Source organism: Balaenoptera physalus (genome assembly GCF_965194825.1).
Source record: "Balaenoptera physalus genome assembly, chromosome: 20".
NCBI classification, from domain to species: Eukaryota; Metazoa; Chordata; class Mammalia; order Artiodactyla; family Balaenopteridae; genus Balaenoptera; species Balaenoptera physalus.
In genome coordinates, this window is record NC_138901.1 from 40,194,731 (window position 1) to 40,217,309 (window position 22,579).

The 22,579-nt window shown below is 37.5% G+C and overlaps 1 protein-coding gene across 3 annotated transcripts in view; it reads left to right on the forward strand.

The window, feature by feature from the left end:
* Window positions 1–22,579, forward strand: part of DHX40 (DEAH-box helicase 40) — a 50,885-nt gene that overhangs the window by 18,538 nt on the left and 9,768 nt on the right. For 2 of the 3 annotated variants that reach the window (XM_082439999.1, XM_082440000.1), the window contains exons 11-15: window positions 3,308–3,388; window positions 4,591–4,748; window positions 19,163–19,277; window positions 19,931–20,039; window positions 20,746–20,840. In XM_082439999.1, coding sequence (XP_082296125.1) covers window positions 3,308–3,388; window positions 4,591–4,748; window positions 19,163–19,277; window positions 19,931–20,039; window positions 20,746–20,840 — 558 coding nt within the window. The remainder of the gene's footprint in view (window positions 1–3,307; window positions 3,389–4,590; window positions 4,749–19,162; window positions 19,278–19,930; window positions 20,040–20,745; window positions 20,841–22,579) is intronic. The other variant, XM_082440001.1, reaches the window with a different exon arrangement.

The window sequence follows — 22,579 nt, forward strand, 5'->3', positions numbered from 1 at the left end:
TCTCCCTGCTCTTTTTAAGGTGTGTGCAGGGCTTCCCTGGTGGCGCAGTGGTTGAGAATCTGCCTGCCAGTGCAGGGGGCACGGGTTCGAGCCCTGGTCTGGGAAGATCCCACATGCCGTGGAGCAACTGGGCCCGTGAGCCACAATTACTGAGCCTGCGCGTCTGGAGCCTGTGCTCCGCAACAAGAGAGGCCGCGATAGTGAGAGGCCTGTGCACCGCGATGAAGAGTGGCCCCCACTTGCCGCAACTAGAGAAAGCCCTCGCATAGAAACGAAGACCCAACACAGCCAAAAATAAATAAATAAATAAATAAAAATACTTAAAAAAAAAAAATGTGTGCAGAATATGGGCAGGTACAACCAGAATTTGGGATAGGTGGTATAGTATTCGTAGGTGACAGAAAGAAAATGGAACTTTTCAGTTATTATTTTGCCTCCCCTTTCTCCTCCGTTAGGAACGATTTTAAAACTGAAAAGATAAGAACAAGTCTAGATAAGAAGGAATTGATGACCAATATCGATTAGGAAATAATGAGAGAAAACCTAATGACCATAAATGAGTTTGTATTGTGGCTTTAGACATTATTTCCATGGTACCAGAAGAACTTGCAGATATAATGTCAGAGGTATCGTGGGTCGTCTCTGAGAAATTATGCAGAACAGGTTACCAGAAAATGTGAGAAACTCAAAAATCAATTTTCCATTTAAGAAAAGGGCAGGTTATAGAAACAACTGCCCAGTAAGCTTGACATTGATTCTTGCAAATTCTAGCATAGTTTATTGGAAAATGGTTTAAGAGAATATAATATATATTTTTTAATATTTATTTATTTATTTGGCTGTGTTGGGTCTTCGTTGCAGCATGTGGGATCTTTCCTTGCAGTGTGTGGGCTTCTCTCTAGTCGTGGAGTGGGCTCTAGAGCGTGTGAGCTCTGTAGTTTGCAGCACGTGGGCTCTAGTTGAGGTGCGCGAGCTCAATAGTTGTGGTGCACAGGCTTAGTTGCCCTGTGGCATGTGGGATCTTAGTTCCCTGAGCAGGGATCGAACCCGTGTCACTTGCATTGGAAGGCGGATTCTTTACCACTGGACGACCAGGAAAGTCCCTAAGAGAATACAATGTTGATTTGTAATCATCAATGTGAATCAAAATGGTTCACAAAGAATATGTTATCATAAACCATTTTCTTTTCAGTTTGAAGGCAGGACCATCCACTTAATGGATGCACCACAAGAATTTATTGATTGCTAACCTAATGTCTCTTGTTTTCAACACAATATTTAACAAGATTACATTGACGTATTTGTGAATAAGATGTGACAGTACTGCTGCATTAGGATATATTTGCCAAATAGCCGAATCCAGAAAGTACTGATTAATTGCTCACCAAGCCTTGATGAAGGTTTTACTGGTAGTATGCTGAATTTCACTCTTTCCTGATAAGCATTTTTAATGAAAATATTAAATAAAGATATTGAAGTCATGATTACCAGATTTATGGAAAATATCTTCATTTCTAATGGGTAGATGATTAAAACCAAGATTTAGAATGGTCTCAATAGGCCAGAACCTTGGGCAAAAATCAACAAGGTAAAAGTCTGAAGGGGTACATCTTAAATCTTATGTTTTGGTTGCACATTAAAGAAATTCAATGTGGAAAAGATCTGAAATTATCAGATCACCACAAACTTAGTATGAGCTTGCAATTATTGTTCTGTTTAAAGAACAATTTTAAAAATTCCACTGGCATAAACTTTGGTTATATTAATAAACCACAGTGTCCAGGTGATTGGGAATTATAGCATTCCTGTTCTGTGTTGGTCACTGTACACTTGGAGTTCAGTTTTGCATGTCATCGAGTTTTATTAGGAGTTTGACGAACTAGATTGTTTCTAAAAAATGCTAAATATGTTTGGTGGGTCTCTTAGAAACCAAATAATACAAGGAAAGTTTGACAGAATTGGTAATTGGTATAATCGAGGGAGAGAAATAATTGTAGTTTTTACAAATCTAAAATGGCTCTTATCTAGAAGAGGAAGCTGACTAGTCTGGTATTACTCTAGGATAGGGGTCGCAAAATATGGTCCAAGCTCACTGACTGTTTCTGTAAATAAAATTTTATTGGAACACAGCCATGCCCATTCATTAATGTATGGCTGCTTTTGCTTCAGCAGCAGAGTTGAGTAATTGTGACAGAGACCATATGGCCTGTAAAGCCTAAAATATTTACTATCTGGCCTTCTTTAGAAAGTGCTTGCCAACTCTTGCTGTAGCAGATACCAGGACTTGTTGGTACAAGTTCTAGGAAAGCTGACGGTAGAACAGTCTACCAGATTTTTGTTTGTTTTTAAATAGAGTTGTCAATCCTCGAATGGACTTTTGTGTAAGGTATTAGACCTTTTGTCCTCTGTTGTACCTTTTTCAAGGTGAGAAATTGGAGTAGATTATTTAGCATCTCAAAACTAATGGTGGGGAAAAAAAAATCCAGTGCAGAATAATATTAAGTGATTATTGTTCCTGGGGTGGGGGGATATATATTCACACTTGGTTATATGCCACTCTGCTGTCCTTTGTGAATATTATTTTTTTCCATATTTAAAGAAATATTTATTTTCAAGTGTGAAATAGATCCATGTTCTAGAGGCATCTCAATAGTCATACTGTCCTTTGTGAATATTGTTAATTGTTTTATGTTTATAAATGATATTGTGGTATGTAAGAGAATGTCCTTATTTTCAGGGGATGCACTCTGAAATATTTTGGGGGTAAATTGGCATTACATTTGCAGCCTGTTTGCAGGTAGTTCAGGAGAAAATAAGTACATACATATCCATACATACAATAAAGCAAATTGGTTAAATTGAAGATATTTATCATTTTATTAAAAACCATTTTGAGGTACTATTAAATAATTTGTAATTTTTAGCCACTTTCAGTTAATTTCCTTCACTGTTTTATAAAATGGTAATAAAAATTACAGACTACAGAACAGAGTAGACTTGATATTGGCTATGAAGAATGGGGAAGGGTTAAGATAAGTAGAGAGGAATGGTGAGAGTGTTCCAGCTAAGGGGGAATCAAAAAGAAGGGCTTCTTGAATTAAATAGAAGAGTGTGATTCAGAAAAAAATTTCCTCCTTTGCTGAATGCTGATCACAATCATAGAATGCTTTGGAAAAAAAAAAAAGACAGAGAAAAGAAAGACTTGTAAAACAGAAGTAAAACCTTTTAATGGAATTTTCAAATCTGTATAAAATCTTGCCATGTTCAAGGAATGGAATCTCATTTTATGTCTCATTTAAACACACAGGTTTCCCTATTTGGATCCACCTAATGAGAGACTTATTTTGGAAGCTCTTAAACAACTCTACCAGTGTGATGCTATTGACAGGTAAAAAACAAACAAAAAACAAAAACAAAACCAACCCCAATAGATGTTAATCTCTTTTTAAAATAGGGTTCTTTTTTTTTTTAATTATTTATTTTTTATTTATTTATATTTGGCTGCATTGGGTCTTTGTTGCTGCGCACAGGCATTATCTAGTTGTGGCGAGCGGGGGCTACTCTCTGTTGTGGTGCGCGGGCCCCTCATTGCAGTGGCTTCTCCTGTTGCAGAGCATGGGCTCTAGGCACGTGGCTTCAGTAGTTGTGGCACACGGGCTCAGTAGTTGTGGCACGCGGGCTCAGTAGTTGTGGCTCGTGGGCTCTAGAGTGCAGGCTCAGTAGTTGTGGCACACAGGCTCAGCTGCTCCGCGGCATGGGGGATCCTCCCAGACCAGGGCTCGAACCTGTGTCCCCTGCATTGGCAGGCGGATTCCCAAGCACTGCGCCACCAGGGAAGCCCTAAAATAGGGTTCTTAATACTTTCCTTTATCATTAGTAAGTGATTTGTTTGAATTGAATGGATTGTTTTCCCTGAAATTAAAATTTGTCCTCAGTCTTTCTTCACCACAGTTCTGAAATTGTACCGTAAAACTGTTTTTGTTTAGTATTGGTATTATTTAACAAGTAATTTCTTTTCTTTTTTTTTTTTTGTACCTTTTGACTGCTTTCATCCAATTCCCCCTCTTTTCTCACCCACTTCTGATAACTACAAATCTGATCTCTTTTTCTATTAGTTTGTATGTTTGTTTGCTTTTGAAGTATAATTGACCTATAACTATGTTTTTCCCTAACAAGTAATTTCTGAGTACCACTTCAGTGCCAGGCATTATGCTGGGTACATCAAAATGATGAGACCCAGAGTCCTTGTTCTCATGATTGTGTGATGGGAAAAGATTTGGTAATTATCATTGTCTCATTTCTTTAAGGACATTTTCCATGCTTCTGTAGCATTGTGTGTCTTTTATTATACTACTTTATTCTGCCTCATTGTTTAGTTTTTTGGATATATAGGCCCTTGAGAGCAAGGAATTTATCATCTTTATATTTCTCTTATCAATGACCACAGCGTATCATATTTCTTATCTTGAATTGAATTTCTGGAGGTAATTTAAGGTAATCTAAATTATATCTGACTTATTCTGAATGATAAACATTTCATTTGTACTCTTCCAAGGTAGAAAGACTTAAAAACTTTTTCTTTCCATTAAGGAGTGGCCATGTGACCAGATTGGGTTTGTCTATGGTAGAATTTCCTCTCCCTCCACATCTGACATGTGCAGTAATAAAGGCTGCTTCTCTGGACTGTGAAGACCTATTACTTCCAATAGCAGCAATGTTGTCTGTGGAAAATGTCTTCATTAGACCTGGTAAGAAGTTTATTGATGCGTTTTCTTTTCTAATTAATAGATTTTATTTTTTAGAGCAGTTTTAGCTTTCTAGAAAAATTGAGGGAAAGTACAAACACAGAGTTTTCCCTATTATTAACATCTTTTCATTAGTGTGGTACCTTCATTACAATTAATGAGCCAATATTGATACATTATTATTAACTAAGGGATCGCTGTTTGTATTGTAAATTCTGTGGGTTTTGACAAATCTGTAATGACACATACTCACCATCAGAATATTGTGCAGAATAGTTTCACTGCCCTAAACATTTCCCATGTTCCACCTAGTCATTCCTACATCCCTTCCCCCAAACCCTTAGCAACCACTGATCTTTTTTTTAAACATCTTTATTGGAGTATAATTGACCACTGATCTTTTTACTGTCTTCATAGTTGTGCCTTTTCCAGAATGCCATATAATTGGAATCATACAATATGTAGCCTTTTCAGATTGACTTCCTTAACTTAGCAATGTGCTTTTACGGTTCCTCCATGTCCTTTTTTTTCTTTTTTTTCTTTTTTGGAGTATGGTTGCTTTACACTGGTGTGTTAGCCTCCACTGCACAACAAAATGAATCAGCCATACACATACAGATCTCCCCTCCCTTTTGGACTTCCCTCCCACTTAGGTTACCACAGTGCATTAGGTAGAGTTCCCTGTGCTATATGGTATGTTCCCATCAGTTGTCTATTTTATACATAGTACTGAAAATGTATATGTGTCAATCCCAGTCTCACAATTCCTCCCACCCCACCCCTTTCCCCTTTGGTATCCATACATTTGTTCTCTACGTCTGTCTCTATTTCTGCTTTGCAAATAAGATCATCTATACCATTTTTCTAGATTCCACATATATGCGTTACTATATGATATTTGCTTTTCTCTTTCTGACTTACTTCACTCTGTATGACACTCTCTAGGTCCATCCACATCTCTACAAATGACCCAATTTCATTCCTTTTTATGGCTGAGTAATATTCCATTGTATATATGTACCATTCTCCATGTCTTTCTGTGGCATGATAGCTCATTTCTTTTTATTGCTGAATAAAATTCCATTGTGTGCAATTTGTTTATCCATTCACATATTGAAGGACATCTTGGTTGCTTTCAAGTCTTGGCAGTAATGGATAAAGCTGCTCTAAACATTAGCGTGCAGGTTTTTGTGTGAACATCGATTGTCAACTCATTGCCAAACTGTATGATAAGAATATGTTTAGATTTGTGAGAAACTGCCCAACTGTCTTCCAAAGTGTCTGCACCATTTTGCTTTCCCACCAGCAATGAGCCTGAGATTCCTGTTGCTCCACATCCTCAACAGCTTCTGGTGTTGGCAGTGTTTTGGGTTTTGGCTATTCTCATAGTTGTGTAGTGGTATTTCATTGTTATTTTAATTTGCAGATCCCTGATAACATATGATGTTAACTGTCTTTTCATATGCTCATTTGCCATTTGTGTATCTCCTTTGGTGAGATGTCTGTTCCAGTCTTTTTTAATCAGGTTATTTGTTTTCTTATTGTTGAGGTTTAAGAGTTTATTGTATGTTTTGGATAACCGTTCTTTATCAGAAATGTCTTTTGCAAATATTTTTTCCCAGTCTGTGACTTGTTTTCTCATTCTCTTGACGTTGTCTTTCACAGAGCAAAAGTTTTTAATTTTAATGAAGTCCAGCTTATCAATTATTTCTTTGATGGGTCATGCCTTTGTGTTATATCTGAAAAGTCATCACCATACCCAAGTTCATCTAGATTTTCTCCTGTGTCATCTTGTAGGAGTTGATGTCCTTTTGTTCCAGCCCCATTTATTCAAAAGACTCCTTTCTCCATTGTAATTCCTTTGCTCCTTTGTCAGAGTTAATTTGACTGAATTTGTGTGGGTCTATTTCTGGGCCTTGTATTCTGTTCCATTGACCTGTTTTCCTGTTCTTCTGTCAGTACCACACTGTCTTGATTATTGAAGCTTTATAATAACTCTTGAACCTGGATAGAATCATTTATCCAGCTTTTCTCTTTCCCTTCAATATTGTTTTGACTATTCTGGGTCTTTTCCCTTTCTATATAAACTTTAAAACCAGTTTGTTGATATCCACAAAGTAACTTTCTGAGACTTTAATTGAGATTATATATCTTTTAATAAGATTTTTTAAATATTTATTTTATTATTATTTATTTTTGACTGCATTGGGTCTTCGTTGCTATGCACGGGCTTTCTCTAGTTGTGGCGAGTGGGGGCTACTCCTTGTTGCGGTGCGCGGGCTTCTCATTGCGGTGGCTTCTCTTGTTGTGGAGCACGGGCTCTAGGCACGCGGGCTTCAGTAGTTTTGGCACGAGGGCTCAGTAGTTGTGGCTCGCGGGCTCTAGAGTGCAGGCTCAGAGTTGTGGTGCACGGGCTTAGTTGTTCTGCGGCATGTGGGATCTTCCTGGACCCGGGCTCGAACCCGTGTCCCCTGCATTGGCAGGCAGATTCTTAACCACTGCGCCACGAGGGAAGCCCCTAATTGAGATTATATTGAATCTATAGATCAAATGGGAAAGAAGTGACATCTTGACAGTATTGTCTTCCTATCCATGTACAAGGAATATCTGTTAATTTAGATCTCCAGTAATTCACTGAACATTTTTTTGATTAGCATATAACTAGCCCTACGGAACATGAAACTGAAGATAAACAATTTTTTTCATTTTGTTATTCTTTAACTTAGTTCTTTGAAATAGGGAGTATATAACGTTCCTGGCTGAAAGTTAATTTCCTTTCACTGGTAAAGCAAGATAGTATGGTGAACCTTTGCCCTGTTATAATACATTAGTAATATATTAACCTTTTTTTCCCTACAATCAAAAAAAAAAAGGTAAGTCAGCCCTTGTACACTTAGAGAATTGTTTTGAAGTTTCCATGTCTTTAGCCTTCTGCTTCTTTCCTTTCTTAGTGTGTCAGTACAGGATACAACTTGGTTCATCACATGTGAGCTTTGCTTTCTTCTAGTGCGGGGGTCGGTGGGGGGGGTGGTCACAATTTTTTTTTTCCAAAGAGCTTCTGAGTAGATAGTATATCTTACCTGCAACCAAGACTAACAATAGTGTGCTATCTCACTGGCCACATCCCCTTATGACTGTGAGTGTTGGGTCCAGATTGGTTTATTATTGTGTTGGTTATAATGGAGGATACGTTTTTCTATAAAAATACTCTGTAGTTTAATTAGTGTGCTACCTATCCCAAATAGATTGCAGTGTAGTTTTTAAGTGTCAGAATTTTGATTCTAGTAGTACCCTAATTGCAGGGGTTTTTTTTTTTTCTAGTATAATACTATATGCAGTAAATAAGGTTGGCTGGCTTTCATTAGGTAGTATCAAAGCTAAAAATACTCTTTTTAAAAACTATTACAGAGTATTGAAATGGGTGTCAAGAGATCAGGATTCTAACCTGACTCACTGCTACCTAATTATCTGACTGTTGGCCTAGTTTTTCTGGACTTCATTTGTAAAACCAGGGAGCTGGATTAAGGTGATCCAACTCTAACAGTCTTGTAATGCCAGAAAAAAAGGAAATGTTTTTCCTTGTTGGAATATTGAAATAGATGAAACTAGTCTGGTGTTACATTTTTGTGTGTGTGTGGAGGTGGGGTATAACATTTTATTGTAATACAATTTCAAACTTACAGAAATGTTGAAAGAGTAGTAAAAGAATTTTTTTAAAACTTTTATCTAGTTTCAGCAGTTTTTAACATTTTCCTGCATTTGCTTTATTATTCTCTCTGTGCATGTATACATATACGTATTTATTTATTTTTTATTTTTATTTTTTTGGCTGCGTTGCTGTGTGTGGGCTTTCTCTAGTTGTGGCGAGCGGGGGCTACTCTTTGTTGAGGTGCACAGGCTTCTCGTTGCTGTGGCTCCTCTTGTTGCGGAGCACAGGCTTTGGCGTGTGGGCTACAGTAGTTGCAGCACACAGGCTCAGTAGTTGTGGCACATGCACCCTAGAGCGCACGGGCTTCAGTAGTTGTGGCCCGCGGGCTCTAGAGCGCAGGCTCAGTAGTTGTGGCGCATGGGCCTAGCTGCTCCGAGGCATGTGGGATCTTCCTGGACCAGGGATTGAACCCACGTCCCCCTCACTGGCAGGCAGACTCTTAACCACTGCACCACCAGGGAAGTCCCTACATATATGTATTTATAAATATGCATTTTATTTCTTTTTCTGAATCATTTGAGAGTAAATTGGAAACATTGTGCTCCCTTACCACAAAACATTTATATGTATGTTTACCAAGAACATGGGCAATCTCTTACTTAACCATAGTACATTTATCAAAATTAGGAAAGTTAACTGATACAATGCTGTTATCTAGTCCAGAGTCCATATTCAAATTGTCCATTGTCCCTAGAGTATACAAAAGTAGTTTCAGAATTGCTAAGCTATACCACTGTGAAAGGCAGTCCTGTATAAGTAGAGTTCAGTATTTGCTTATAGTTGGTTTTTTTTTTCCTTTTTTTTGAGGCAAAATTTACATGTAGTGAAAAGTATAAATCCTAAGTGTATAATTCAGTGAATTTTGTGAAATACATTTACCAATGTACCCTACACTCCTGTCAAGATATAGAACAGTTTTATCACTCCAGAAAATTCTCTCAGTGCCCCTTCTCAGATTCCATCCTACCTCCCCCCAGCAAGCCACTTCTCTGACTTTTTTCAGGTTAGTTTTGCCCCTTCTGAAACTTCACATAAGTAGAATTATACAGTACGTGCTTTTTTGTGTTTGGCTTCTTTTGGTCAACATACTGTTCGTGAGATTCATCCATGTTCTTGTATGTATCAATGCTTTGTTCTTTTTATTGTTGAGTAGTATCCTGTTGTATACTACAATTAGTTTATCCATTATCCTATTGATGGACATTTGAATTGTTTCTTGTTTGGCGCCATTTATGAATACAGCTATTTTGAAAATTCTTGTGCAAGTCTTTTGTAGATATATATTTTTATTTTTCTGAGGTAAATACCTAGGAGAAAAATAGCTGCATTATTGAGTTTAACTCTAAGAAATTGCCAACTCTTTTCCCAAAGTGGCTCTACCATTTAAAAATCACATCAGCAGTGTTTGAGAGTGCAGCTTGCACTACGTGTCCTCTTCAACATTTGGTGTTGCCAATCACTTTCATTTTATATATTCTGTTATATATTAGTGATACCTCTTTGTGGTTTTAATTTGCATTTTCCTGATGACTAATAATTTTGAGCACTTTTTCGTGTGAGTATTGATCATTTATCTGTCTTTGTGAAGTGTCTATTACAGTCTTTTGCCCATGTTTTAAAGTAAAAAATATATATATATTGAATCTGGTAGTTCTTTATTCTAGGTACAAGTTATTTGTTAGGTATGAGTTGTGCATATTTTCTTCCCAGCCTGTGGCTTTTCTGTTTGCTTTTTTCACAGTGTCTTTTGATGAGAGAGGTTTTGAATTTTGAAGAGGTCTTAGTATATCAATTTTTGTGTGTGTGTGGTTATTGCTTTCTGCGTGGTAAGAAATGTTTTCCTGCCCCAAGATAGTAAAAATATGCTTCTCTCTTGTATCTCTATTGATACTTCGATCTAGAAGCTTTACAGGTTCTAGCCATTAAGTTTAGGACAGTAATCCATCTGAAATTAAGCTTTGTATATGGTGTGAGGTAGGGGTCTAGATTACTTTTTTTCCTGTAAATATCCACTTGTTCCAGCACATTTGTTGAAAAGATTTACTTCCCCCATTGAATTGCTTTGGCACCTTTGTTAAAAATCTGTGGAAAGTAGGGGGACTTCCCTGGTGGTCCAGTGGTTAAGACTCCATACTTCCACTGCAGGGGGCACGGGTTCTATCCCTGGTCGGGGAACTAAGATCCCACATGCTGTGCAGTGTGGCGCGGCCAAAAAAAAGAAGTTAAAAAAAAAAAAAACCTTATTAAAAAAAAATTTGCGGAAAGTATATGTGTAATAGTCTATTTCTGGACTTTATTTTATTCCATAGATCTATTTGTCTATCCTTATGTCAGTGCCAACTTTGTATTGATTACATAACTTATGATAAATTTTGAAGTCAGCTAGAAAAAGAAGCAGAATATTTATTTTTTCAGTATTGTTTTGATTATTCTATATTCTTTGTATTTCCATATAAATTTTAAAATCAGCATATTAGTTTCTTAAAAATAAGCCTGCTAAGAATTTTGATAGAGATTGTATTGAAACCTTTGCTGGCTTTTGACATTTCTTAACATATCCTTGCTCTATTGTTGTCATATATATTATATTTACATACATTATAAACCCCACAATACAGTATTGTAATTTTTCCCTTAAACCTTCATATGTCTTTGAAAGAAGTTAAGAGAAGAAAAGAAAAATTAAGTCTTTTCCATAGCTAGAAGTAAAAGTCCAGGTGTTAGTTTTTAAATTCTTATTTAGAACCCTCTATCTGTGGGTGGACTGTTGACTCAGTTTTTTAGCCTTTCAGGTTGTTCAGGTCTTAAGTTTTGATTATGTGTTCTTTTTTTTTTTTTTTTTTTTATTAAGTCCTTGAGGTGGTTTTTGGTATCTTGAAGGCCTTTATTTGGGATCTACACTTTAGCAATTCCAGGAAAAGGGAGACTTTCCTTTGCTAGCCTAATACTTGGCCTTAGATATCTATGGACATAGGTCAGTCTAATTCTTTAGAATATTGAGATAATAGCCAATAGGAATATGTCTTGTATTCTGTGCTTTGATTTGATGGGAAATTTTTGAGTAAGTCTTGCCTTTGTGAAGCACATGATGTCAGTGATGTTAATGGATATGAAGCATGAATTACCCTGAAAGCCCTCAGGTAACACGTAGATTTATCAGTGTTTCTAAATTCCACACAATGAAAACATAACTGTAAAGCAATGGCCTTGTCTATTGTCTTGTCAGATTTAAGATTAAGCTTATTTTCCTTAGATACTGACCTAGGCCCTTTTTTAAAAAAGTAGGTAATACATGTGTTGCTATTGTCAAATATATTACATTTCTATGTTATAGGTCCAACAATACAATTTTATAGATAATGTTTCATGCAATTTCTTTTAAATACATAAGGGAATAGAAGAAATAATCATTATACTCTTTTAAAAAATTAACCTACATTTTAACTTTTACCAGTGCTCTTTTTTAGTGTCATTCAGATTACCATCTTGTGTCACTTCCTTCCAGCCTGAATAACTTCTTTTATTATTAATTGTAAGGCAGGTATGCTAGCAATGAATTCTTTCAGGTTTTGTTATCCAAGAATGCCTTTATTTTGCCTTCATTTTGAAAGATAGTTTTGCTGGATATAAGATTCTTAGTTAATGGTGGTTTTCTTTGAGCATTATATCATCCCACAGTCTTTTGGCCTCCATCATTTCTATTGAAAAGTCGACTGTTAATTTTATTGAAGTTCTTTTGTGCACAACAAGTAAATTTTCTCTTGCTCCCTTCAGTATTTTGGCTATTATATGTCTGTGGATCACTTTGCTTTTATCCTACTTGGAGTTCATTAAGCTTCTTGAATGTGTAGATAAATGTTTTCCATCAAATTTTGGAATTTCTCAGCCATTATTTTCTCAAAATTTTTTCTGCCCCTTTCTCTCTCCTCTTCTTCTGGCACTCCCATTATGCATATGTTGGTGTGCTTAATGATGTCCCATATTTCTCTGAGACTCTTTGGATTGCCTGATCTCTCTTGATCTATATTTTGCTGATTCTTTCTCCTGTGAGTCCAAAGCTACTGTCGAGCCCCACTTAGTGAAGTTTTCATTTTGTTTATTGTACATTTCCACGTCAGCAGTCAGCCACTGATTGGTTGGAGGTTGTTCCTAACCCCCTTAAGCCACTGGTGTTTGCACCCTTTACTGTTGGATTTATGTTGTGTGGCTTGAAGACTGTTTTCACAGTTCAGGGAGTTTATGAGTTTGTCCTGTGTTCAGCCAAAGACCAGAGGCTCAGATGTTCCCTCTCCTTTTGCTTCTTGGGCATCTGCACAGTCTTCCAGAGCATCAGGACAAAGTATGGTTTTTGCAGGTTTCTCTGATATTTCTGTTAAATGTTTGGCTGGTTCCATTTATTACAAACCCATAGGTAACGTCATACTCAGTGGTGAAAAGCTAAAACCCTTCCTCTAAAACAGGAACAAAACAAGGATGTGCACTCTAGCCACGTCTGTTCAACATAGTATTGGAAGTCTGAGCCACAGCAGTCAGACAAGAAAAAGAAATAAAAGGCATCCAAATTGGAAGGGAAGAAGTAAAACTGTCACTATTTGCAGATGACATGATACTATACATAGAAAACCCTAAAGTCTCCATCAAAAAATTATGAGAATTAATAGATGAATTCAGTAAAGTTGCAGGATACAAAATTAATATTCAGAAATCTGTTGATTTTCTGTACAGTAATAGTGAACTATCAGAAGTAGAAAGCAAGAAACTAATCTATTTTAAATTACATCAAAAAGAATAAAATACCTAGGAATAAACTTAACCAAAGAATTGAAAGACCTATACTGTGAAGACTATAAATCATTGATGAAGGAAATTGAAGATGATACAAAGAAATGGAATGGTATCTCATGTTCCTGGGTTGGAAGACTTAATATTGTTAAAATGTCCATACTACTCAAAGCAATCTATGGACTTAATGCAATCCCTTTCAAAATACCTGTGACATTTTTCACAGAACTAGGACAAATAATCCTAAAATTCGTATGGAACCACAAAAGACCCTGAATTGCCAAAGCAATCTTGAGAAAAAAGAACAAAGCTGGAGGTACCATACTCCTTGACTTCAGACTGTACTACAAAGCTACAGTAATCAAAACAGCATGATACTGGCTCAGAAACAGACATATAGATCAACAGAACAGAATAGAGAGCCCAAAAATAAACCCATGCACTTATGGTCCATTAATCTACGACAAAGGAGTCAAGAATATACAATGGAGAAAAGACAGTCTCTTCAATAAATGGTGCTGGGAAAACTAGACAGCTATATACATGTAGACTGTATGAAAAAGAATGTATAAAAGAATGAAATTAGAATGTTTTCTCACTCCATGTATAAAAATGAACCCAAAATGGATTAAAGACCTGAATGGAAGACCTGAAACCATAAAACTCATAGAATAGAACATAGGCAGAACATTCTTTGACATAAATCATAGCAATATTTTTTTGGATCTGTCTCCTAAGGCAAAAGAAACAAAAGCAAAAATAAACAAGTGGGACCTAATTAAACTTAAAAGCTTTTACACAGCAAAGGAAATGATTGACAAAATGAAAAGACAACCTACTGAATGGGAGAAAATATTTGCAAATGATATGACTGAGAAGGGGTTAATATCCAAAATATATAAATAGTGCTTGCAACTAAATATCAAAAAAACAAGCAGCCTGATTGAAAAATGGGCTGGGAATTCCCTGATGGTCCAATGGTTAAGACTCCGTGCTTTTACTGTCGAGGGCTTGGGTTCAGTCCCTGGTCGGGGAACTACAATATCCCACAAGCCCTGCAGCAAAAAAAGGGGGTGCAGAGGACCTGAATAGACATTATTCCAAAGAAGATATACAGATGGCCCAACAGGTACATGAAAAAATGCTCAACATTGCTAATTATCAGAAAAATGCAAATCAGAACCACAATGAGATATCACCTTAACACCTGTCAGAATGGCTATCATCAAAAAGTCTACAAATAATAAATGGTGGCGAGGATGTGGAGGAAAGGGAACCCTAGTATACTGTTGGTAGGAATGTAAATTGGTGCATGCAGTATGGAAAACAGAATGGAGTTTCCTCAAAAAAACTAAAAATAGAACTACCTTATCCTCCAGCAATTCCACTTCTGGGTATACATTTGAAGAAAATGAAACCACTAATTTGAAAAGATAACATGTATCCCAGTTATAGCATTGTAGCAGCATTATTTACAATAGCCAAGATATGGAAGCAACCTAAGTGTTCATCAACAGATGAATGGTTAAAGAAGATATGGTGTGTGTATATGTATATGTATGTATGTATATATATATATATATATATATATATATATATATATATATGTGTATATATATGTGTATATATATATATATACACACACAATGGGGTATATCTTAGCCGTAAAAAAGAATGAAATTCTGCCATTTGCAACAATGTGGATGAAATAAGTCAGACAGAGAAAGACAAATACTCTGTTATCACTTATATGTAGAACCTAAAAAATAAATGAATTTACATAACAAAACAGAAACAGACTCACAGATATAGAAAACAAACTAGTGGTTACCAGTGGGAAGAGGGAAGGGGGGATGGATAAGATCATGGTGTGGGATTAACAGATGCAAACTACTATGTATAAAATAAATGAGCAACAAGGATATATTTTACAGCACAGGGAAATATAGCCATTATTTTGTAATAACTTTATTTTTTTTAAATAAATGTATTTATTTATTTTTGGCTGTGTTGGGTCTTCGCTGCTACGCGCAGGTCCTCCCCAGGTGCAGCAGGTGGGGGCTACTCTTCGTTTGGTGCACGGGCCTCTCACCGCGGCAGCCTCTCCTGTTGCAGAGCACGGCCTCCAGGCACGCATGCTTCAGTAGTTGTGGCTTGCAGGCTCCAGAGCGCAGGCTCAGCAGCTGTGGCACACGGGCGCAGTTGCTCTGTGACATGTGGGATCCTCCAGGACCAGGGCTCGAACCTGCATCCCCTGCACTGTCAGGTGGATTCCCAACCACTGAGCCACCAGGGAAGTCCCTGTAATAACTTTAAATGGAGTATAATCTATAAAAATATTGAATCACTGTGTTGTATACCTGAAACTATTATGATATTGTAAGTCAACCATACTTGAATAAAAATAGTTTGGCTTCTCTACTTCAATTTTTGCTGGTCTGCCTCTATTGGTATTACACCAAGCTGTCATTCTCCATGGATTGGTGGCTGATTGATCTGTTGTTTTTGACAGTGCCCTGGGGCATAAATTGCTCCATAGTCTGATCCAAATAAAGTTAGGCACCTTGGCAAGTGCATTCCTTGGCATCATCCAGGTCTGATTCCTTGAGGCAACAATTGCTACCAGTTTCTTATTCATACTTAAAGAGACACTCTTGCTATATGTACATATATGACCTAGGCTTAATTTTTTTTTTTTTAATTTATTTTTGGCTGCTTTGGTTCTTTGTTCCTGTGCACAGCTTTCTCTAGTTGCGGCGAGTGGGGGCTACTCTTCATTGCAGTGCTCAGGCTTCTCATTGCGGTGGCTTCTCTTGTTGCAGAGCACAGGCTCTAGGCGTGCGGACTTCAGTAGTTGTGGCACGTGGGCTCAGTAGTTGTGGCTCGCGGGCTCTAGAGCACAGGCTCAGTAGTTGTGGCGCACGGGCTTAGTTGCTCCGTGGCATGTGGGATCTTCCGGGACCAGGGCTTGAACCCGTGTCCCCTGCATTGGCAGGCAGATTCTTAACCACTGCGCCACCAGGGAAGCCCCTAGGCTTAATTTTTAAACCTGGATCATCAAGGCTTCAACTGTTACAAAATGCAGCTTCAGTTTTTGAGCATGTGACTTGCTGAGATCTTGTTACACCCTAAAATATGTTTTCGTTGTCCAACTGCTTTTAAGTGCATATATAGTCTTTATAGGTTAAGCAGTTCTTTCTGGCTTGCGTCTTAGTCATTGTAGATCATCTAATTTAGTTTATTATATATTTATTGGTAAAACTGACTAGTATTTTCAGATCTAACGTTGAATAAAGATTTTAAACATCAAAATGATGATACTGTCAACATTTTTAGTAATAGCTCTTTTGCTGTAGTAAACTGTGTACACAATGTCTGCTAGTATAGATATTGCTTTAGAAGTCAGACAATGGAGTGAGGGCTCTTAAATGTTTTTAAGGTGGTAAACAGCATTGCCTTAAAATGGAACAAATTTAAAATAACATTGTGTTGGTTTTAAAGTTTTTAATTATTTTAACTGCGATATTTTTAGAAATAAATCATACTTTATGTGTATGTGTCACTTACAGCCTTACTCCCCTGCTTCAGCTCTGAGGATTGTTGTTATTAAAACCCTTTCTGTGTAATAGTTTTATTTTCTGATTGGTTGTTATATAGAAAAGTATTCACTTATCTTCCCAAAGAGAGAAGTTCAGCTGATACAGCCTTGTGTTGCTGCTTCAGCTTATTTAGTTTTTGCCTCAGTAGCATTATTTGCATGAGTTAAAACTGATAATAGAATTTCAATCTGGGGAAAGATAATAAATTAAAGAAAATGACAAGTCTGCTGGGAAAGTAATTAAAGATGGATAGTCAAACTACTGTTTAGTCAGAGTATAAACTTGCTGGGATTGTAGGAACTGTGTGTGATATGGTTTTTTACTTTCCTATAGAAATCCTGAATTTACTGTGGGACTTCTGCCAGTTTTAGTTTTAATTAATTAGGTTATTTTTGAGGGAAGAGTTAGGGAAAAGGAACAAAAATATGTTCTATATGTTCTGTATTTTCTCTTGACTTTGAGAATAACAGGGGGAGAGAGAGAGACAGAGAGAAGGTAGTGACAATGTGGGAAGGACAGCCAGAAAAGTAGTGTGCTGTCTACATTTTTTAAAGTGTGAGCAGGTAGCCACTCTTTAAACAGCAGAGATCCAACACTAACCATGCAGAGTTAATCCTTACAAAATATAAACTGAGTTTAGAATTGTAATCCACTAAAATTTATTGTAGTTATTATGACATTTTAATAAGAGATGGTAAGCCATTTGTGTAAATTGTTGTAGTAGGTATTACAGCTAAATTGACCATTTCTAGGGTCAGCTGGAGGCAGAGAAGAGAAGAACTGAACCATAATAGGAAGCTTCTCTGAGGCTTCATAGCCCAGAGGTCGGAGGAGGCTGGGACTTTACGTTTGTATAGCAGGGATACCACAATTCAAGGATGCAGGAGCCCCTGGCTGATAGGTAGGCTTGTCTCTTAGTGTTGGAGCCAGGACAGGGTTGATGCTTGAGTCTAGTGCAGTTCCACTTTTGGCATAGTACCTTCTGGGCAATGGTGTTTGGGTGCATGAAATTAGATGTTTTGGCTTACAAATCAATGTCCATGACTGGTTCAAGAGATAGGCATTATATCTTCACCTTGGCAGGGCCATTTGTATGGCCTGTGATAAATCATATTTGCTCTCCTTTTGTCTCTAGCTGCTTCCTTCAGTTGTTACCCAGGTCACATAGGTGGAAGCCACTTAAAGCCTGGGATAGAAGACTTTATATCTTCGTGAGTGTTTCATTTAATCAGATTGCTTTCTTCCTAATACCTGGAACTGATGCTTTGCACATTCACATTGTAGTCTGTCTAAGTGCTGCTGCCTGGAATTGGGCAGCATGGTGCCTCTGCCAAATCTAGCTGCGATGGGCATACTGAACGAGTAGGGTGGGAGTTTGATGCCCTACAATGAGGGAAGAAGCCCTAGGACCTTTTGAAAAAAAGGGGGGGCGGTTAAGTTTAGAAACAGGCAAAACACTTCTTCGGGGTTCGAAGTCAGGATATGGGTTATCCTTGTGGACGGTAATGGGTAGTTATTGGAAGGAGAGCAAAAAAAGGGCTCTGGGATGCTGGTAATATTCTGCTTGTTGATCTGGGTGTTGGGTACATTGGTATGTTATATTTGTGACCACTCATTGACCTGTACACTTATGACCTGTGTAGTTTTCTGTATGCATGATATACTTCAATATAAAGTTAAAAAAGAAAAGTTTGTAGTAGTTCAGTTCTGCATATATGATGGTCCTAATTGTCCATAATTAGGAATTGGATAAATAGGGACTGGTTAAATTGTGTTATGTTCCTTATACCCCTGAGAAATACAATGTAGGTATGTTTGAGAATGAATAATTCTATATGTACTTACATTAAGCTGTTACTAATAAAGGAAATTTCAGAAGGTATATCCCACTTATGTAAAAATAAACCATTATACACAGTGCTTGTATATATATATAGAAAATATCTTGAAGGACCCACACTAAATAATTAACCGTGGTTAGCCTTGAGGATTGGTTTATGGGTAATGTAACAAAGTGGGGAACATTGAACTTTTACGTAAGTTTTTTTTACTGTGAGCATGGGTTACTCTTACGGTAAAAACCAATAGTAAATTCTAAATACTATTTGGGAGGAGTAATGTTGCTATTCTGGTAAAATCTCCAAAGTGTGATTAAAGAAGAAAAGGAATTGTGGGAGTAATTAGAGACCCCCCCAGAAGAGTTAATGTACTTCTCCCTTATTCCACCTCAGAGGGCGAGGCAGATTTTAATGAGCTTGAATAAACAAAGTGAATATAGGCACTTGATGTAAAGTAGAACTACACTGCCTTTCCAATTGTCGTTTTAGTTGATCCAGAGTACCAGAAGGAAGCAGAACAGAGACATCGAGAATTGGCAGCTAAAGCTGGAGGATTTAATGACTTTGCGACTTTAGCTGTCATCTTTGAACAGTGCAAATCAAGGTATGTGAGATAGTTCTTCATACTGGAAAGTGTTAGTTTGAAATATATCTTCAGTATAGTCTGCTGGAGGATTTAATGACTTTGTGACTTTAGCTGTCATCTTTGAACAGTGCAAATCAAGGTATGTGAGATAGTTCTTCGTACTGGAAAGTGTTAGTTTGAAATATATCTTCAATATAGTATAAGATTTTAGACAGTAAGGTTCAGTGGGAATGATACTGACCTCAAGGTATTTTTAGGTATTTTTGTGAACATTAGTGAGATTTCTCTGTCAGGTGACTATGACTTAGTAGTCATTTATTGCGTAACATTAGTTCTCTTCTTTCTTCTCTCCCTAAACCTTTCCTGAAAAATGACCTTATAGAATTTTGGCTGTGTACAAGTAGCTTAGTTGAGAAAATGATTGGATATTTGTTAAAGCATATATGAATAAAAAGGAACCCATTTACAAATCATGTTTTAATTCACTTAGAGGCACCTGCATTAATTTGTTTTTTCAAATTCCTTAAAGTGCTTTTTTATTAATTGGACAGGTCTCATAAAAGAGCTGACAGATGCCTATGGGTTTCTAGTTGTGTAATAGAAATGAGAATGTTAGACTGTCTTTCACTCATAGAAGATATATTTGAGACACCAATATTTTTGTTTTGCAGTGGAGCTCCAGCTTCGTGGTGCCAGAAACATTGGATTCATTGGAGGTGCTTATTTTCTGCATTTCGTGTTGAAGCTCAACTTAGAGAACTGATCAGGAAGCTTAAACAGGTGATTGCTATAATGTTTTTTTCCTTGAGTAGCATTTTGGCAAGGCCTTCTGAGTACTCTACCCCAAACCATGTATATTATAAGGTGTTGAAGAATGGTTTGTAGGAACAGGCACCGTTCCTGACCCTGTGCGAGCACACAGCTCTGTTATCCCTTATCCTTTTGGGAGGCTCTTTTCCTGGCCTTGGGTAATTTCCTCACATTCATATGCTTACCAGTACTCAGTTGAACTCTTGAGGCCCTTCTGCATATCTTTGGAGTTCTCTATGCAGATCTCTTCTCTCCTGAACTCTGGCCTGGGAACTCTAGCCATCCTGGTCTTCCTGGATTCTCAGCTCTGTCTCTTTAACTCTGGGAGTTCTCCAGGTTCCAGTTGGGTTTTTCCCTTCCTGCACCTTCGTCCAGAATCTTTCTCAAGGTTGACTGTAAGCTGGGGCAGTTGTTGGACTTACTTCATTTATTTTCCCTACTTCATTTATTTCTCAGAGGTCACTGTCCTTTATTGCTTGATATATAGTGTTTTGGAGATCATTATTTCATATGCTTTGTCCATTTTTTGGTTGGTTCAAGCAGAAGGGTAAATCTGGTCCCTCTTACTCCATATTGGCCAGAAACAGAAGTCTTTAGAAATGTGGATTTTTCAAACTAAAAGATTTTTTCAAATTGTTCTGTGAGATTTACCACTGTACATGTATTCTTTCTATAGCAAAGTGACTTCCCAAGAGAGACCTTTGAAGGCCCTAAACATGAAGTACTGCGAAGATGTCTTTGTGCAGGTTATTTCAAAAATGTAGCTCGCAGGTAAGCAGTAAGAGCTTGAGAGGGATAGAGAAATACAACCGTATTTGATGACAATATTAAATATTTAATATTAAAGACAGTTTGATTTAAACTCTGTGATTATGATGACATCAATTACAGTGACCCTTTTCATAATTGTCACTTGTGCAAGGGGAGCTGCAGTGGCTGAGAGCAAGATATTGAAGCTCATGTGGGGCAGGAGGGGAGTCTGTAGGACAGCTGTCCAGCATGGGGTATTAGTGCCTAAGTTGAGTGACACTGGTTTTCTTGCAGAGGGGTGGCTCTTTTTGGAGTGTGAAAGCCAAATAGGTTGAGGATGGCATCCCTGAGGAAGGGTAGTTTGGTGTGGAATGTCAGGGCTTGAGCAGGATTGGGGAAGGTACTCACATGGGAGTTATTTGGTATTTAGTGTCAGAGTCTGAGTGTAGGGAGGGAGGCCATCTTTGTAGGGAAAGGGGTAAGAGTGGTGGTGATGGGAGATTCGTTATATACAGAGGAATTGATCACATAATTGAATATATTAAGGCAAATGGTGAAGGGAGTTAGAAATACTGAAAGGGAGAAAACAAGAATGAGCCCTGTGGTGTTGATTGGAACTTCAGGTATTACGGGTTTTTAAATTAATTAATTAATTAATTAATTTATTTATTTATTTTTGGCTGCATTGGGTCTTCATTGCTGCACACGGACTTTCTCTAGTTGTGGCGAGTGGGAGCTACTCTTCGTTGTGTTGCGTGGGCTTCTCATGCGGTGGCTTCTCTTGTTGTGGAGCACAGGCTGTGGGCACGTGGGCTTCAGTAGTTGTGGCACGCAGGCTCAGTAGTTGTGGCTCACGGGCTCTAGAGTGCAGGCTCAGTAGTTGTGGTGCACGGGCCTAGTTGTTGCGCGGCATGTGGGATCTTCCTGGACCAGGGATCGAACCCATGTCCCCTGCATTGGCAGGCAGATTCTTAACCACTGCACCACCAGGGAAGTCTGGTATACCGTTTTTACTATAGTTAGATGGATGGATAGATTGATATGGTAATAAAAATAGATGGTACTGTGTGTGTGTGTGTGTGTGTGTGTGTGTGTGTGTGTGTATAATATGTATTTGTATGTATGTAAATATGTAACCTGACTATGAGATGGACTGGGAGCAATGACACTATAATAGGAATGAATATACTTTGTGCCCAGATCTTGACTTGGAACAACCATCTGCCACATGAAAGACCCAGGGCTCTTTGGAGAAATAGGGCTGGGAAAGTACATGATGAGCCTGAAACATCTTATTTTGCCAGCAAGCAAAGTAGTGATCAGTGAAGGTAGAGACCATGTCAGAAGTACAAAGGAGCCAGCTTGAATAGGTCCCAGCTGATCAAAGATGGGATATTTTGAGCATTGAAATAAATAATGATAGTAATGGATTATATAACCCATTGAATAAAATGTGAAATCATGGGTCTATAAGCATATAAATTAATAAATGAGTAAATTAAAAGTTTAATGACAAATAGAATTATTTACATAGTTGAGCACTTCTCCACAAAACTCTTGTTAATTACAAAGGGAAAAAGTAACTTCTCAGTGAAGAAGCCTGGCAGATGTTACCTAAATCAAGCAACAAATCAAAATCATGTTCCTCCTGATAGGATATAATGAAAACACAGCATCACTTCTGTGATATTCCTGCCAAAGATCTGTAACCTGAATCTAATCATCCTAAAACAGACAAAATCAAATTGAGGGACATACTA